General features: G+C 44.8%; 2 protein-coding genes across 6 annotated transcripts in view; one reads left to right on the forward strand and one right to left on the reverse strand.

The window, feature by feature from the left end:
• The window catches only part of LOC120899903 (aryl hydrocarbon receptor nuclear translocator homolog), a 196,182-nt gene extending 185,264 nt beyond the window's left edge, over window positions 1-10,918 (reverse strand). Inside the window, exons 1-2 of one of the 4 annotated variants that reach the window (XM_040306245.1) lie at window positions 10,650-10,918; window positions 10,152-10,417 (exon numbers count right to left, since the gene is read on the reverse strand). Coding sequence is in view for 1 of the 4 variants with exons in the window: in XM_040306244.1 (XP_040162178.1) it covers window positions 10,650-10,695 (46 nt within the window). In the remaining 3 variants the exon portion in view is untranslated. Of the gene's footprint in view, window positions 1-10,151 lie in introns of all 4 variants that reach the window. The other 3 variants (XM_040306244.1, XM_040306247.1, XM_040306246.1) reach the window with 3 other exon arrangements.
• Window positions 10,919-13,368: 2,450 nt separating this feature from the next.
• LOC120901934 (centrosomal protein of 104 kDa) lies at window positions 13,369-19,314 on the forward strand. 2 transcript variants are annotated; one of them, XM_040310303.1, is made up of 11 exons: window positions 13,369-14,162; window positions 14,252-14,419; window positions 14,961-15,413; window positions 15,480-16,137; window positions 16,205-16,585; window positions 16,656-17,139; window positions 17,210-17,356; window positions 17,420-17,784; window positions 17,862-18,004; window positions 18,065-18,166; window positions 18,232-19,314. In XM_040310303.1, exons 1-11 carry the CDS (start codon window positions 14,123-14,125, stop codon window positions 18,366-18,368), a joined length of 3,078 nt encoding a protein of 1,025 aa, XP_040166237.1. In that variant the 5' UTR covers window positions 13,369-14,122; the 3' UTR covers window positions 18,369-19,314. The 2 variants fall into 2 exon arrangements, with proteins under 2 accessions (XP_040166237.1, XP_040166236.1); XM_040310302.1 differs by having other exon boundaries at window positions 17,210-17,784.

The following is a 19,314-nucleotide window of genomic DNA, read 5'->3' on the forward strand; positions in this document are numbered from 1 at the left end:
TGAACTGAATCGTCACGCAAAAATGATATCATAATCGCGAAAGTCTATTGATTATTGAAAGAATCAAGAATGATTTAATCAATTTTCAAGAACGTGAGACTGACGTCCAAGAAATGCAAGAGCGACCATTCGTGACATCCTGATCAAATGTTCGTTCCTTGAAAATTGTCTTCTAAAATAAAAATATTAAAAACATCAAATATTCAAGATGATCAAGTTGAACGTAAAACCGGTCCATAACTAGCAGTAAAACTTACATAAAAACTAACAAAAGAAGAAAATGGAGTAAAAGATGTGACTTCTGGGCATTTTGTAACTTGGAAAGACTTTCCCAGAATAATCTACAAAAAACTGTAAAAAACGAAACTTTTTGAAAAAAACAAACTCAAGGATCGCAATTGCATCTGAGTCGACTTGGGATATTTCATAACTTTACGCATCAATACTGCAAACACTACACTTTATTTCTCTTCAACCTTTTTTAATAATGTCCTACAATATTCCGAATGAATCCTAGCGCCTTCGATTCGATCGTATTAATCGATCGTTAATATGTGTTTGAAATAACGGATTATTTTCCATACAATTGTTCTGTCTGATGAATTTGAAGAAATTATTTTAAAACAACATATTAAAATGAACAATTATAGGGAATTTATTCATTTTAAGGCATCGCAAAATGCCAAAACAATTTAAGCATGAGGGAAGATACGTTGTCCCAGGCTACACTCCTGAACTGCAGGCGTTCAATTGCGTTTCAATTTCAATATTGCGTTAAATTAAAAAAGCATAATTGTTGATGAACATTCATTACCATTGATAATATGCTTCTCCTTCTTCTTCTTTTGGCTCAACAACCGTTGTCGGTCAAGACCTGCCTGTACCACTGCTCGTGGGCTTGGCTTTCAGTGACTTATTGATCCCCCCATAGCGGGGTAGTCAGTCCTACGTATGGCGGGACGGTCCATTTGGGGCTTGAACCCATGACGAGCATGTTGTTAAGTCGTACGAGTTGACGACTGCCCTACGTGACCGGCTGATAATATGCTTCAGTAGTTTTAAAAAAGCTGTAAAAATCAGTAATTAAACATGAATGCGGGAAAAACCATTTAAAATGTTTTTTTTTTACATTTTTGTTATGATTTGGTATGAAAGTTTTGACATTTTTGTTTTATAAACACAACCGATCTCGTGCTATAGTAGTCGTCATGTCGCACGACCTGTCATGGATTATAACTCCGTTTGGGTCGAGCTGCCCATAAGTAGGATTGATAAGCCTGCTATGCTAAGGATTGTCGGTTAACCATTCTCAATAATTGTTGTACCACATAAGGCCAAGAACCTGTCATTTTTACCATTTTTTATGATTATTGCTTCATTAACATATTACTTCAACAAAATCGGATATTATAGCTCTAATCATCATTTGTTCAACATTCAAAAACATTAGGGTATTTTTGATTTCAGAAAGAAATGGATATTAATACTCCATAAGCTCGTAGAGATGGTACATAAAAGTTTTTCTAGGATATAAATATATCTTATTGAGGTTTATCTGTATCTAAAACATTAACTTCAGCTTGCAGCTTTGTGTGACTTAACTGTACACATTATGAAATGTTGTACCTTTACCCAGCTGGCCCGCTGCCAGACCATTTCCATCATACAGATACAGCACACACAGTATAATTTAATTAAACACCTAATTTTTACAACATTTACAACCAGCGCATCATACAGCTGCAGCTGTACCATAAATAAATTGCCAAACCGATACGCCCCAACACCGGCTAATCCACAGGTTCACGGTGCACCCTGCGATAATCGATTGCACCTACCCAAGCAGCAAGCTGCAAACACCCCACTGTATCGCGCGGATATAATCGGTACGATCAGAATGGAAACGAATTATCTTACCGGTTGGCCCTTCAAAACTACAGCCACACACTCAAACAACTGGACCGAAAGTCAATAGTTGATCGAAACATATTTCATCATCGTCACCTTCCGCCGCGACCGTTGCTGGCACATTAACACGAACATACCAATTTTGCATTCCGCCTTCCGGCCCGCATTCGCATTCGCCAAGAATGTCGATCCCACAGCAGAATTACAGTGTGTTTGTATGTCTACCTTTTTTCCAGGATTCCTTTTTTTCTCTTATTATTTTACCTTCCCTCGTACAAGGCGCCCCCAGCGGTACCGAGCGATGAAATATGAAAAGAATGTGCGTAATGAAACGTTTAGCGAGTTTTCCATCCTCTCGCTGCGCATCGATTCACTTTCTTTCCCTTTACACAGGGCTCCGGCACATGGACGTTCCTGGACGGCAGCAGCAGCAGCACACGGATGTTTGGCCGTATTCCCTGAACCCTTTTTATACCCGCTTGGGACGGAGTGAGAGTTGTCTGCTTTTTATGTGGCTCATTTTTTATTCGCTGTTCCATAATTTATAATTATTATTTAACACATTCGACCAAGCCAGCCGGACACCTCGCTCGAAGAGGAGACGGAGGGCCAATGCGTAGGGCATAAAAAAACAACTGCGATGGCATCTTCTTCGCTTGGCAAGCTAAGGCAATCGATTGGCGAGGTGCTTTCGACTTGCTAACTACTTCATTATTTATCAGTTTCCTCTGCGTCCAACTTGGATTACAAACTCCTTCCACTTGATTTCGCCATTTTTATCTATCGGCTTGTTTATGCTTCTTAACCTAGTGAGAGTGTATGTACGGCCAAATGATAAAAACGAGTGCTATGCTGTTTTTTTGTTTAAACTTGCTTCCTTCAATTTAAAACCATCTCAATCGACTTCGCCACTACGAATGTTAATACATTTAATATCTTAATTAAAGATCGCAACCGATCACCTATCCATCGCGACTGAAGATATCCTACCAAATAACACTTGTTTGCGGTCGTGTGTGAATGTGTGTGCGTGCCGGTACTGAAAGGGATTGCGCTAAACACATTCGTTAGCAAATGAATATTCAATTAAAAGTACGGAACGATGCTAACGTAAAAAAATGTACAATTGTTAAGACGTAAAAAAGCAGATGAAAAAGCATCTGGAAATGTTGTCCGGTATGCTTTTGCATTAACCGACACACATTATCACCTTACGAAAAACGTGCTTCTCGTACGAAGAAGCAAAAAATAAAGTCGGTAGAATTAATGATGCACTGTGTTTAACAAGTTCATAAATAAGTTTAAAATGCCATAATAAAAATGATACACTAGAACGAACAGAAAAACGAGTTACACCATATTGAAGCTTTATCTTCTGGCCCTTCTGACAAGTTGGCCAGTCTGTCTACGAACGGACACTTCCAAATTTTAATACCACTTTTTTCTCAACCCACCAGAGACCACTACACCCAGGTAGACACGTGGTCGCCACGTACGGTCTCTCTTCCCATTGGCAACCGCTTATGCCTCACGTAACGCCTGGCACGATCGTTCACTGGCGCGCATGGACGCGCTGTCAAATGGGCTGTTTTTCGAGGCGGGTTTAGTTCGATTAAAAAGCGACAGATAAATTGAATATGAAAATGGGAAACAAAAAGCTGCAAACTCGTTCCCCCCTCGCCGCACACTTTTCGCTTTTACTGTGAGATCAGCTTACCTCATAAATAAAATGAAAAAAAAAAAAGAGAATTGCCACTTTATAAATTAAAATCGAATAATAAAACTACTGACGGCTTTATGCCGCACGATCACAGGACTGAAACTCACAGCTCAAGAAAAGCGCTCGACTTATCATAAACACCTTTTCTTCCGTACCGTCGCAATGCTACCGATCGTGGCCTGGCTGTCTGCCTGCCGGCCGGCCAGGGACCTTGCCTCGCCAAATGCGACAGTTCACTTCGGGACCAGCAATAAACTGGAGCAAACTGGGGCAGGTGATTGGTAGCGCGTATAAACCGCCAAATCGATGCAAAGGATTCGTGCGGCACAGGAACGTAACAGTTTTCCCCCAGAGAGTGATGGGGAAGTCTCGGGTGATCAAGCGATAGAAAGGGGGAGGTGTATGGTCGTGGATGTACGTGTGTGTGAGAGGAGAGAGCAGTCGATGGTTTCAAAGATCAATTATTTCGATAGCGGGTCCGAAACTGACACTTTTTAATTTATTACTGACCTTGTTTATCGGTCAGAGCGGGCAAGAAATGCGAGAGCGGGAATGACCCCTAATAGGGCAACCACCCAAAGCAAAAATTAAAAAAAAAAATGCAAAAGAACTAGAGTATTGTACAAAATATAAAAGTATTGTTATCATCGTAAACAACAATACGGCGTGGCCATTTCAGTAATCATTGTAAAGAAAGTTTTCACAACAACATATGCATTAAAAGAGATTTTTTTTGATAAAGCGCTCAATACAATGGAAATATGAACATTATGTAAGAAACATAAAAATGTAAAAAAACGCAGAAAGTTACCAATGTTTGATAAAAATATACTTGATCATATAATATTGAACTGGTATACTCAAAAGAAGTGTTAAATAAATGTTTATGTTATTATAATGCAAACAAAATTTTAATTAAATTTAATACAATATTTATCAGGAGTTTAAATGAGCGTTTTTGTGTACCAAAACATTTTTTTACAAGCTTTGGGTAATGCTTTGGGTAATAACAGAGGAAAACACACGTGAGCAAAAAGCACACATCTGATGATCGTAAAAAAAAACTGACCCAAAACGTACCGAAGAGACATATGCGCAAACAACAGAACAAACGATATAAAAACCAACCGACCATCTAACAAACCAGATTGAGATCCGCTACCATCGGCCACCATATCGAGGAGGTGAAAGGGGAAGGAAAAGGTAGGAATAATAAAAGTTCATAAAATTAGGATTAATTAACAAATTGAAGTCGCGAGCTGAAGCAAACGCGAATGGGGCAGGCAGCGAGCGCTCGTCCAGTCTGTGCGTCACACCGCGTCCATATGGGGTGCATATATGCTAATAAATTAGGTAAGAAATGAATTAGTTTGTCAAAATACGGTCCCCACACCATGAGCGGAAGACCGGACGCAGCCGAACAAAAAACGAACAACCCACCACCACACATTCCCCCATACGGTATGTAATGAGGCAGACGGTGTTAGGAAGGTGAACGGGGGCGCAGTAGTGTCTTTTTTATTTGGTTATCAAAAAAATGAGGCCAGAAGGTCCTTTCAGACGATCCTGCCGCTGGCAAAGTTGGAGGATTCACGGCACAGCTCAGATACGGCGGCGGTGGTTTTTAATTTCTAAAGTGTCCCTGGGCCGTTTGCGTTTTGGAAATAGTTATGGCAATAGTAAATCTTGAATTATCGCAACGTCCACTTCGGCGACAGATGGATCTGAGCGATAGGGACAGCAAAGGCACCTTGATGTGTGTGTGTGCTCGGAAAGCTTTTGTTCACGGTTACATTTAATGCTTACCCGGACGGGTGCTTATCATGCTTCATTACCATATACTGCCGAACGAATACCGGGGCAGCAAAGCTGGCCGTGTTCATCATCACCAAGCCTCAATCTCAATGAAGTGAGAATGTAAAAAAATACAAGTTTTATTTATGTGCCGTACCTTCGAAATTCTACGCCCAACAGACAAAACATTATTTTTTAATCCACCATTCCTTATCTAATAGATACTGCCGGATGGTGGTACAGCATACTGGACGGAAAATAATTTCATTAAAACATCCCCCATGACCAAGGCACACTGTTTGTGGTTTTGTTGAATTTTTGCCCATACGTGCACAAACGCTCGACCTATCCCATATTGTTTTTTTTTTTTATGTAATTATTAATTATAATCATCTTTTTGATTTACACATTTCTTCCGTCCAGTGTGTGAGGTTAAAACGCCCGCCAGTGTAATGAAGCGTAAATCACCGATAGAAGCTGATGGCTATTGACAACAACCCTGCCGCCCTCTGAGCCCCTCTGCTGATTTCTCCTGAGGCCAATTGCCCGTATTTACTGTGACAAACGGTCATAAAAACTGTTTCCCCAACAAGCAGATGCAAGCCCAGGTGTGTCTGGACTAAAATTATCCCATCGAAAAATAAATGCATGCGAGAGACAGAAAGAGACAGAAAGCGCACAAAAAACGCAAAAATACGGCGAAAACAAATTATGAAGACGCCTCTTCCACCACTAACTGCTTGCAATGACTGCAGTTAGCGGGATGATTTTAAATAGTGTCGCTAAAAATAGGCCCAGGGCTGTCCGGCGCTGTTTGCATTATGCAGTGACCGGCCACCGGAGCAGTGGTACCGACCGGGCAGACAGACAGGCAAGTGTGCATATTGCAGCCACTACTTTGTTATCGTGTAGCGGGTTTCTGGCCACAATGATTGTGGTGATGATGATGAGTCTGATTTTATCAGCTGATGATGATGAGATTGGTTAGGAGTATTGTGTTCAAGAAAGCACAGAAGCATATTAATTTTTATTATTAGTATTATTAGTATTATTATTTTTGATAGTATTATTATTTTTGATTGAATATGATTGTAATACTTATACTTAGCATTATCCTGGTCAGGCTTGCTAGGGTGGAAGCTAGCGAGAGGTGGAACTTCATTGTATAAGTAGTCATCAACATGATAATAACAAGGTTTTATCATATTGTGCTTTGAATTTCATTCAATCAGAACAAAATAAATTTTGTCAGGTGTACGAAGCAAGATTTTTTCATCTTGTTTAAACAAATTTCAGACAGCCGAAGTAAACTGTGATTAATAGCATAATAATATTTTTTTAGACAGTGAGCAAGAAAACATCGATATTTGACGATGGATGTGAGAAATGCCTTAATGGCCGTACGGGAAAGACTGCGAATACGCATAGCAGTTCTTCGGTTCTATTCATCTACGAGTACAAGAGAAAAACCGGTGTATTAGCAGCGTCTTTTTGTCGTTCTAGGAATACACCGACATCCAGAATCAAGTGTCCAGACTAGTGATGGAAAAATGAAGATTTCGTCGGAATCGATTCCGGCTAACTCCGAAGTTTTCTGGAAACAATTCCAGATAGTAGGTCCGGAATCAGTTTCCGTAATCGAGTCCGTAATTGGCTCCGGAATCGGCCTCGGAATCGAAATCGACTCTGAAATCGGAATCGGCTCCGCAATCCGAATCGGCTCCGGAGTCGGTTCCGTAATCGAAATCGGCTCCGGCAACGGAATTGGTTCCGGAATCTGAATTGGCTCTGTAACGGAGTATCTTTTGCCGTTTCCATAAGAATTGGCGTATGGGTCCAATGATGCTAAGTATTGATAGCCACAAAGAATCAAAATTTCCTTTCAAACGATCCATCCTAATGGAGATGATTTCACCGTAGTAATTTCGCCTCTGAACTTCTTTTTTCAATTCAAGAACTGATTCTCGTTTCAGAGCTAATTCCATCTCTGGAGGCAATCGTGGTAGGTTTAGGCCTTAAAACAAGTTAAAACCTAAAAAGGTGTACAGTGTGTGTGAATTTAAAGAGTGTTGGCTAAATGTTGAGACAGTTCAGAATTTGAATAAAAACGTTCGTTATTTGAAACACGAGTTCGAAAATGTTCGAAATATCTCGAAATATGAATCAAAATATCGTTGTAAGTTTATGTTTTTGGCAATGTCTCGAGTAAACTTATTGTATTTTTTCTTCAGGTATAGAAGGTTTGCTTCAGTAAAATGAATTGTGCAGAAATTTAACTGCTTAAACCTGTGAATAAGTAAAACAATATTGAAAGCCAGAAATGCCTTAAGCGTCCGTAATTCAAAGCAATACGGTATTATATTAAAACTTAATTGCGAATGTGGGACCTGTTAAAGATGTACTTAAGCTCGTAAGAAATAATGTTTTATTTCTACGTAAGAAATAAGGGAGGATAAATACGATAAAATTCCAAAAAAATGCAAAAAATGCATAATGAATGAGTATGTCTAATCAACAACATAAATCGTTTAATATTAGCGAAATATTATGCATGTTAGATTACATTTTCCCATCAAGGCAATTTTACCGAAGGGCTGCATTCAACAGTCTTTCTGTTGCTTTATACTTAAATACGCTTGGCGACGTTTAAAAACTATCACCCTATCAATGCTTCACGCACAACGATAAAACCCCGCGTCGACGCTGGTCAATCGCTGCTTTCGATTACCCGTTTCATCCATCGAAACAACCCAATAGGTACATTTTTTTATCTTCATTGCCATCATCTCGCAGCAGATAGTGAAACCGAGCCCGAGGTGATGGCAACAAGCAGCGCTTTGAGCAGCAACCAAACCCAAACGCCCCAAACGCCGATGACGAACGTGGTGTGAACGAATTGACGTTCTCCTGCAAAAAAGGCCCATCAAAACGACGCCCGAATCTGGAGCAGGCTATAGATTAGCGTCAGCGGCTTATCAGGGTCACTGACATAACGTGGCGTGGCGCCAAATTGTATCCACCAATACGCACACAAACACGTACAAACACAGCAAACATAAGCCACCAATGAAAATTTCATTCCAGCTCGAAATGGGCTCCAAATCGAAACCGAATGGGTGCCTCGCCAGGAATGGTTGAGCCAGGGAAATTATGCTTGTGCTGTGTGCAGTGTGTCCCGAAGGGCATACCGATCCCGATCTCAAACTGGGTGTGTGTGCGCGCGCTCTGTGCTGGTGTGGGTATAAAGCGGAGCGTTTCTTGCTGCCCCGAAAGGTGATGAAACTGCGTGTCTGCGTCTTCCGTGGGTCTACAAAACGGACCCGAAAAGCAAACCGGGGGGTTTTGGGGCGGCAGGCGCATACAACCTAGCTCCCCCCTTCTTCTTTCCTCTTTATGCTTCATGGCCAGCGTGGAGCAGTGTATGTGCTTTTCCTCCTCCACGTCTCCCCCATCCGCTGGTCCGAGGATCATCATCACATCTCGTGTGATCGCTCGCCTTTGCCTTGCCGTTTGAAAGCATAGCTCGAGTCGCTGCGCTTAGCGCCAAACGCTGATGGCAGGGATGCAAGGGTAGAGGGGGAGGGTGCGGCGGCACGGAAAATCGTGACTTGATTCCGATTGTTCCCTCTCTCTGTCATTTCCACTTTTTGTTCGCGGCTATCCTTTTTCCTCCAGGCTGGAAGCTAAAAACGCCAAGCGGCGGTAAGGGATTGGCATCGTCTGGCTGGACCATTGGGAACACACAAACAGACACACACAAATACATACACCCGAACGTAAAGGGGGTAAAGTCGACATTCCCGGAGTCCGAGAGTTTCCCTGGCCCCGCTCGTTTCGCTGCAAAAGGCAGTCTTCCTCTCATAAAAAACGCTTTTGTAACACACGCCGAGAGTTTCCATAATCCCGTCGCAAGAGCGACTGACCTCTCTTCGCGATCACTTCACGGGTACAAAGGTGCTACATTGTACGCGTGGTGCACACCACCATAAAATCTTCAGCAAACCGGGTCAACGTTTATGCTTTAACTCCCACTCCTCCCCGCAGCGTGTGTCTAAACATAGACGCTCGATGCGTTCAGGGGAGACGGCCCTTACTGTATATTGGCATACCGTCCACCATTAATGATCTCTTGTCAGTAGAACTCGTTTTTAATGCTCGGTCTAATGGAGTAAGCAAGGGAGGTTGTCACATCAACAGCAAGCCTACTTGGATGCTGCAATCGAGGCGCCACACATTTACGGTGCAATGTAATTCGTTGAGTTTGGACAATTAGAGCGAAGGCACCTTTATGGGAGAACAAGTTGAACTTGACATCGCGATGGATGCTACCAGCCAAGAACTTTACGAGCAAAACAAAAGCGACAGAAAATTCGTAAACAATGCATGTGTAGGGGGAGGCGGATGGGAGGCGAAGAATGCATTAAAACACTTGCATTTGTTGTCTTTGCGGACGAGAAAAGGCACTTAATGCGTACGTTTTGTTGTCTCTTGTAGACACCACATATGCACACACACACATACATTCACACATATACACTGCTCAAACGAGAGGCCACACATACTTTGATGCTCCGAGAGGCAACATAATTATGCTTCACGATCTCTTCAGCTCGCGCTTGTTTACATAACAAAAGAAATCACGCACACACACACTCGCTCACTCGCACCCATACAAGCATCCCTTCGACTCTCTTTATCCCGTATTGCGGTTTAAATTTGGTAAACTTACAGCAAAAAAATCCTTTAGTGGTAGATTTTTATTCCTCCACACCACAGCCTGCCAAGGATCGTGGAAGAAGGGAGAAAGCCACCCTAACCGCGATTACTTTTTTGGCGAAGGGTTTCGTAGGTAGTACGCATGCACCGAATCTCGCCTGGCCCCCGAACGTTTCACCCGCAAGGATTTTAGCGGCACAACAAATCACTGTCCACTGAAGTTTCTTTTCAACGCACAAACCATTTACACACACTGTCGTCACATTCACTGTAAACTCACTAAATGTAAATTACGATTGAACACCGAACACATCCGCCTGATTTAGAACGAAAACTTTCCGCCCGTACCGTATGAATGGTGCACGCACCGTACAAGTTACACACAACACAGCCACACACACACACACGTGTTAGGGGGTTAGCTGCTGCTGCTGCTACTGCCCGCATACACGGACGGCTTCAGCAAGGTGGTGGTTTATGCCACCCCGTTTTCCCACTGCCTGCCACTTACCTGACGATGAGCAGGAAGAGGTGTACGTTTGGGCGATTGTCGACATAAGCTGCTTGCGGGAGGTTAGTGCGGAACGCTGTTGCTGGCACACGGATATGTCACGCTTTTCATACACAAAATCACGCACGAAAAATCTCGCACACCTTTCAAGCGGAGCTCACCACACCACCGTACCGTACTGTACTGTATTTGCTCACGGGGACCCGAATACGCACGACGACGGCAGCGAAGAAGAAGGAGCGAGAGCGAAGGAACAAAAATCGAACCCACTCTTTGACAGCTGCAAAAAACACTTCATCGATTTTGATCGCCTATTTCAAAACAAAACAAACGCTTTGTTACCCAAGTAGCAGTTTCGGCCGCAGGCAGCCTGACAGCTTGGTGCAGGTAGCAAATGGTGGTTTTGGAGAAAATGCTGTCATGGGGTTCTGGTTAGGTAAATATGGATAAAAGATGGTTATTAAAGTGAACCTTTTTGCGTTCAGTTACTGACTCAAATGTTTTAAATATGGCGGGAGATAAATAAACATTTCATTGATATGTTGCAGTGTATAACACCAAGTTCAATGTAGACCCAGAAAATAATAATTTGAATTTTATATAGCACTAAGGAATTTAATACATTAAAAAACGAAAAATAACAAGCAAAATCAAAATACTTTTAAATAGAGTTGGAAGCATGTTTCTTCTTCTTCTTCTATTTGGTGTAACGTCCTACGCGGACAAGCCGGCCAGGTTTTCGAGACTTAATTCATTACCACGCAGCCGGATAGTCAATCCTTGCTACGGCGGGACGGTCCATTCTAGGCTTGAACCCATGACGGGCATATTATTAAGTCGTTCGAGTTGTGGACTGTACCACAGGACCGCCCCTGTGGGAAAAATGTTTACTAAAGCCGAAAAGGAATTTATCGAGGGCGTAATTCCGCCTGCTGTCAAACTCATGTACAAACTGTCAATGGCAATTTTCCTCTGTGTCATGTCCAAAGATTTTTCAGCAGCCGGATTTCTACGGCCGCCAAATTCCGGTCTGTGTATTTTCGGCCGAACATTTTCAATTGTTAGCTTTATTTACAAATGTCCCATTCTACTGCCAGCTTTTCAATTTGTACTTTGGGAATATGCTGTCAGTTGAATTGACTGCATTGAATTTGCTTGAAAATTATATTCATAACCAAGTTTTCTTTATTATGCACAGTGGGATAAAATTTAATAACATCGTTATTTTTAATTTTAGATTTGAATTATTCAGCATTTGAGAAATCTTAATGTATAATAAATTGACCAGATAGAGTTATTTATAATTAAAATAAATAATTAAATTTGCATTTTAACTGATTTCATACAATCAGTGTAGAAAATTCGGTTATTTCTGTGTATTTTGCGATTCCAAACTTTTAGCAAAACTGTAATTTTGTATAAATGCGCAATTGTAGGAGGAAATGGTACCAATTTGACGTATGAACTCGAATTTGCGTAACTCGAGCGTCGCGTAACTCGGGAAAAGACTGTGTTTAAAAAAACTATAAACACTATTTGTTCATTTGAATCCTTAATATCCATAGTAATAATTTAAATAATTAATGTCCATTAGACTTGGTCACAAAAATGGCACATTGAAAATTGTAACATATATGGCGGGGCACACACTTTGGGTTTGAAGCCCAGTTTGCGTTCATTGAATTTTACGTCCGCGAGTTTTCCATTTGTGAGTTTTCGTCAAAGCGTTTTGCGATCAAGCATTTTTTATCCTAGAATTTTGCGACAAAGGATGTTGCGACCCAACATTTTGAGACCAAGGATTATGCACCAAGTGTTTGGCAACCAAGTCGAATGGATCGTTTCTCATACGCAAGACCAACTATCTTGCTGTGGAAAAATTAACCAGTGTCAGATTACAGTTTCAAGTTGCAAGTCAGTGACAGGATTTAGCCTAGACCGAATAGGCTATTTGCACCAAATAAGAAGAGATTAACTTTTGAACTAATTTCGTGGTACAGTAATAACGCGTGGCAAGAAAAGCTCTAGACTGACTATGGTTGGGCGAACATTAGCAAAAATATTAAAACAAAAAACATATTACATCCTTTTATGCGCTATACTACATACTTTTATGCGCCATATAACATATTCAGCATTTGTTGCGAAGGTGAGACGAGAAGGTGTCGGGCAAGAAATTTATTTTGAAGATAAGTGTTGATCTTGCAGAATTCCTTGTTTTTTTTCATCTCTGAGCCAAATGAAGTTGTATCAAACTACATCAGTTTAACCTCAGCTCCTTTTTTTAGCAGCCAAGCCACTATACATCTTCAAAATTATCCAGATAATCGAAACTTGCCGAACAGCCTGAAATAAAATAAGAATAAGAATAAATCTGATATTTAATTTTATAGATATCCGGCAGTTCGGTTCTTGATTAGTATATCGAATTTGTATTTATGTACTACCATCATATGGAGTTGAGTGTCACATGAGGGCAATCTTCAATTCTTCACAATTCTGGACCGTTATAATAGCAACGGTATTTTATATTTTATCAACAGCTCTGCAGCATATGCTCATCAACGTGCAACCAGTGATGAGTCCTTTCGAATCTGACAGCCACCAACAGCACGTACGTATCAAACCCACCCCCTCCTAGCCTACGCATGTGCGCATGACACTGGAGACACTGGTTTTCCCGATACCCAGTTCATTTCCACCATTTTCCATCCCACAGCACAAGCATCCCAGACCATTGTCAGACACGGTCCAGCGAAGGCTCGGAGTGAAAAATTGCCCTCACTTCGCTGTAGGCGACATGCCGTCGCCTTTCAAGTGGCCAATTCCGTGGTACTGAACTGCTAGAGTATCGAGAATAGAGAAGAACGCTTTCTAACAGTATCATTCCTAGAGTTGCCTTTTTATCGCGTTTTCCTGTGCGTGCTAGTGCTTTTCTGCTTTTCATTGTGTTTGCTCTATTGTGGCGCTGGCTTCTTTTCACTCAAACGGGAGTACAGCATTTGTCCTGGGTACCAAAGCAAAGTGTCTAATCTAATCGGTCAATTATGAGCACGGTGGTGTCCGGTGATGGCTGTATCTTGCACTGTTCTTTGTAAATTTGTACAATCCTCTTCGACCAACTCTTAATCGATAATCGGGCAGCGATATCAAGGTGGTGCATACGTAATTATAGGTGCTTTAAATCATCTCCACCAACAAGTATGTGAAGCCAGTGCTACGAAAGCCCTGGTGTGTGTGAATCCCCCTAGTCAAGGGATACGGTGGAAGGACTGGCTGCAGAGAGGTTCCTGCTGCTGTTCTTACGCCTATTACTGCCGAGTGAATTGACTGCAGTTCCGCCGTATCCGCAGCCCGTGCTTACATAACGTTGTTGATAATTAATATTGCAAAGACTAATTCTTCCCAACCTCCACGTTAAATATGCACCGATACGGCTAAAGTTTGTCCACCGTGCGCCCAGTGCCGCAAACATGGCACGCAAAGTCCCCTTCAAGGTGGTGTTTGCTTCAGGTATGGTGGCATTTGGTGGCAAGGATCTCCTGCAAGACGGTCTTGAGTGTGTAATGTGAGCAAGTTTTCTGTACTCCGACTCCCCACAGATGAGGACTCGGAGTATCCGGCCAGCGAGCTGAACAGTCACAGCCCGACCGTGCACGGCTGGCGCTCGAATGCGGACAGCGCGGTCAGCCCGAAGGAGATTGTGCTGCGATTCTTCCACCCAGCCCGCATCGTCCGCATACAGGTGCTGGCCCATCAGTATTACATTCGTAAGTATTCGTGCCATCTTGTGGAAAGGGGGGAGGCTTTGGAAGAGGAAACGGGTTACTTCCGAAGGCAGATGGTGGACCATTGACACTGAGAGAGCGCGTTCATTCGAAGGTTCATCGATGCGATGAACACCCGCCGGAATGTTGTTGTTTTCCCGAGTGAAGCGGGCCTGAATTCATTGCCCCCTTTTGACGAAACACGTGGCGAATTTTATTGGTGTTTATGTCCGGCGTACTGCATGAGTGTGTGTGTGTGGTGGATTGCCGGGCCGTTTCCGGTTTTCGCCTGGTTTGATCGTTTGGTAAACACATGCGGGGGAAAAAGGGGTACATGTGAGGTGGAAACTGTTTTTGTTGGGCAAGACAGAGAGAGAGAGAGGTTTTTGGCACGAATTATTAAAATGTTGTTCGATATATTGATTATACTAACAAATGACTGTGTGTGTGTACTGGCATGATAAAGTGTTTTTTTTGTAACACTAAAAAATAATGACAATCACATTTCATCCCTCGTATATTCCCATTCTTCCCCTTTTTGTAGCGGAACGCATCGAGCTATGGATACATTACTCGAGCAAAGCCGCACCCAGTACACCCTCCAGCCAGAGCTTCGAGTATATGGGCTTTGTGGCGCTGTCCGACAATGCCAGCACGAATTATACCTCACGCGAGCTGCAGAGCGTGACCGTTGCCCCGAAGGTGGGCTCCCATCTGAAGCTACGGCTCGGTCCCGCCCATCCGAATCACTTCAACAAGGACAACCAGGTGGCCCTGCTCGCAATCAACATACTGGGCGAGGAGCTGACCGCGGAAGAGCTGGCCGCATCTCAGGGAAACGTGTCCGCACTGCTGAATGCGGTGCCGGCCAACATCGACACGCTGAACAGTTCGCTGGCGTCGGCCTGTGACGATCTGTCCTACTCGATGTACGTGGAGGAGAGCATCTGTGAGGTTGTGCGCAAGATGGAGCTGCTTAAGGTGCAAGCAGTTAAGGGTATGATATTCTTTACGCACCAATCGTATAAGCTTTCATTAAACCGAACATGTTTTTCATCCCCAGACGAACGGTTCGAGTACGCGCGAAAGCTGAAGCTCTGCATGGGAGCGCTACGGACGGCCGGAGAGCGTCTCGGGCGGTACGCACTGGCCAAGCGGCAGGCGGTACAGGCGGAGGATTTTACCACCGCCCGACTGCGGAAGGAGCAGATCGAGATGTACCGGAAGGCGGTGTTCGATCAGCTGCGGGTGGAGCTGCTGCTCCAGAGCGACAAGCACGTGACGAGCAATGACTCCTGTTCGGAGCTGTACGCTTCCAAGCCAACGTTGCCTTCGCCGCCCAGCCTGCAGGATGTGGCCAGCGCACTGTCCGGTGACGCTACGCTACCACACGCGCACCATCTGCACACGCAGGCGGGGCAGGACGGTACCAAGTTGCCGGCCGGCGATGCAACGGATTCTACCGCAAGCAATTCCACGACCGGAACGACGACTGCGTCCGCTTCGAGCGGCGGAAGCGGGACGGTAAAGGCGGAAGGCCGCACGTCCCAGCAGAGTCTTACCAGGCCGGAGGAGATGGCGCAGAGTTCACCGCTGCTGAGCCACAAAGGACGAAGTCCGATGCGATCGCCGACCAATACGGGATCGTTGCGGAGGCGCAACAAGAGTGCACCGCGCAATAGCTACGAAGATTACGACGAGCGAGCAATTCCTACCCTGGGGTTAGGAAGAATTTATGAGAGAGACGGTGTGTTCCAAAAATTAAACCCCATTTTCTTATTTCCACAGCACGCACGCGAACGATTTCTTGCGAGAGTGTCAAGGCACGGCCATGATCGAGCAGGACGGTGGAAAGATCCGGTGCAAACTGAACGATCGCGAACGGCGGCAGGCAGCGCTGCCGATACTGATCTTCGGCATGGAGCTGGTAGAGCTGATCTATTCGCGCCAGTTTACCGATCGTGAGGAGGGACTGATCCGGCTGCGGGGCATCCTGAAGCACGAGATCGAACCAGAACCGCAGGCACAGGCAGCACAGGCCGGTCCGAACAAGATATGCCGTGGTGCAACGCTTCTCCTGCACCGAGGAGTTCGCGATGCAGTGTTTTCGGGCTTCAGCCAGGCGACGGAAACTGTGCGAAGTTTGTTCATGGAGTTTGTTCCGAATCGGTAAGTGGAAGGAGCGTTCTCTGTTTTGCCTAACAAGATGTACGAGCCTTTCTTCTTGCTATCTACGCAGCGTGGCACCGAGCGAGGTTGCCCGATCGGTCGATCGGCTGCTGCCGGAGCTGCTGTCCAAGAGTGGCGATCCGTCCGCGCGCGTTCACACACTAGCGCAGCACACGATCCTGAGCATCGCGGCCTGTCCGGAGGTGCGCGAGCAGCACCTCATCGCACCGGCCCTGTCGCGGCCGGTCGGCAACGGGACGCATCCCCGGCTAGCGCTGAGCCGCATGCAGATGCTGGAGCAGCTCGTCCTGAGCCAGGGCATCTCGAACGACAAGCAGAGCGGGCTCGCCTGCCGAACGCTCTCGGAGGCCGGCTGCTCCGGCATTCACCATCCGGCCGAGTCGGTGCGAAAGGTCGCCGAGCGGGTGCTGCTGCTGGTGTACAAGGTGAACCCGCGGCTGGTACGCAAACAGCTCCCACCGGACGATGATATCACGCGCAGGAATCTGCTCTACCGGCAACTGTTTGCCGAGTTTGACAAGATCGATCTGCAGGTAAGTATCGTCCACCGTTTGCTAACAGTTATGACGTGTCTAATGTTCAATCTCTCGGCCTCTGCTCCAGCGCAAAAAAGATATGCTGGAGAACAAACAGTTCTGTGGACCGACCTCGTTTACCGGCATCTGTTCGCCGCCGATGTCGAGCAGCTCGAAGAGTTCCCCACCGGTGGAGATACGCAACAAGAGCCAGCGCTACGATGGCCGCACAATCGTCAGTTTCTCCGACACACAGACCGGTAGTTGGCAGTCTAGTTTCAGTTCCATGAAATTGCAGGATACCCACTCGAGCCCGGTCCGGCGGCTGGATGCGACGACGGCGGGCATCATCAAGAGCAAGAGCGGCCACGCCATCGGTCATCACCATGGGCAGTGGGCGATGGCAGACTCCCCGCCGGTTACCAGCGTCCCTGTGGAGGTGGAAAGCGCCCGGGACAGCAATGGGGGCGCGTACTACGACAAGCTGGAACCGCTCGGTACCACCTGCAATGGGAAGGATCGCCCGAAGCTGTCCCAGCACAAGACGGCAATGTACGACAGTACGATCGGGTTTCTGCCCGGTGGTTCGGCTGGCGCAGAGAATGGAACGGGCTCGCGCAAAAGCTCCAACTCGGACTCGTTCGACGGCATCGAGAATGAAATGTGAGAGATGGTTTTTGGGAGGATGGTTGATTTGGATTGCACAAAGCTTGATCCTGTTTTAAACATGTTCGTTCTAGCCGGTGTCCGTTCTGTGATTGGATTTGTCATGGTGATCCCACCCAACTAGACAAACACTACTGGAAGGCGTGCCCGGTGCTGACGAAATGTCCCCAGTGTAGCCAGATACTTGAGGTGGCGGCACTCTCCGGACATCTAATACGTAGGTCTACGGTGATCAATCTGTAAGCTAAGTCACCTCAACTAATTATTGTCATTGCAGATGAATGCGAGGCCAAAGCGAGCTACTTGTCCTGCGAACGGTGCACGGAATCGGTACACAAGGATCTCTACGAGTACCACCTGATGGAGGACTTTTGCCGCGGTGAGTTTGTTGTGGAAGGCTTGCATTTAACGAAACAAAAATTGATAAACTCTTCTCTGCTCCAGAGCTTACGACAGGGGCAGCCCGATGTCCACTGTGCCACGATGATGTACTCCTTCCGTTGGACGGTGGCTGGAAGCGGCATCTACTCAGCCGTGCCGGATGCCTTGGCAATACCCGGCGTCGTGCTCCAACTCAGTGATTGCGGTACTGCCGGGCCCCGGATACCCTACTTTTTCCCATGTTTTTCAATCAAATACTCCTGGTGCACGATTTAGGTAGAAATGTAATGCAATCAGTGGTGTTAGCGTCTTAACAAAGCAACAAGTAAAGGTAAAAGCAAAACAGCGGTAGCTTTTTTCGTCGGACGATCTTTAACAAGGTATAGAAGCATTAGCAAACATCTCTAGCGAATGTAGGAAGGCTATGAAAGATACTACTTAAAACAAAACAAAAACGAAGAGACTTATGTGCTAAAGCATTTGCATGATGATTAGCAGCTATTTTATGACACATCGTTTGATTGCCAATCGGATGGAAGTTGCTTCTTTGTCGCACACCTCTTTACAGGAGGGATTCGCTTCGAGCGAAGGAGCCTCAGCGATTTGACACACTCACACAAACACAGGGCCACACAGCTGTAACGCAGAAGACTTCTCGAAATACCAGTGCGCTAGCCACAATTCGTTGCTAAGCTTAATGGAACACGAACCAAACGAACTCGAGTGAAATCAACCCCTCCCCATACATCCTTTTGGGGTGAAACAAAAATCAGAAATGTTAGAAAACAGATTGTTTGCTAAGCAAAAAGCAAAACGGTACCAAAACGTACGTTCTTTGGCGCAGCAAAACCCGCACATTCGAGAGGGTTATCGCAGTTAAGGGTATAATTACTATTAGCAGTTTTACAAACACTTTTATCGGTAGTATGAATTTTGTTGTTTAGATTTTTTAACAGCCTGCGATAGCAGATTTAACTTGCGACGGAAAGTACACCCATACAGATCAAACCGGCAACGGTCACGTTAATCTCTAATCTCAATCAAAAACAATTTTGATCTCACGGCCGTCCGGTGTCGGTTTAGTAGTGGTGATACTAAGGTGTTGAGTATTACGTACACTGATAAAGCAAAAAAAAAAAATACAAA

This window comes from Anopheles arabiensis, chromosome 3, assembly GCF_016920715.1.
Source record: "Anopheles arabiensis isolate DONGOLA chromosome 3, AaraD3, whole genome shotgun sequence".
In the NCBI taxonomy this organism is placed as follows: Eukaryota; Metazoa; Arthropoda; class Insecta; order Diptera; family Culicidae; genus Anopheles; species Anopheles arabiensis.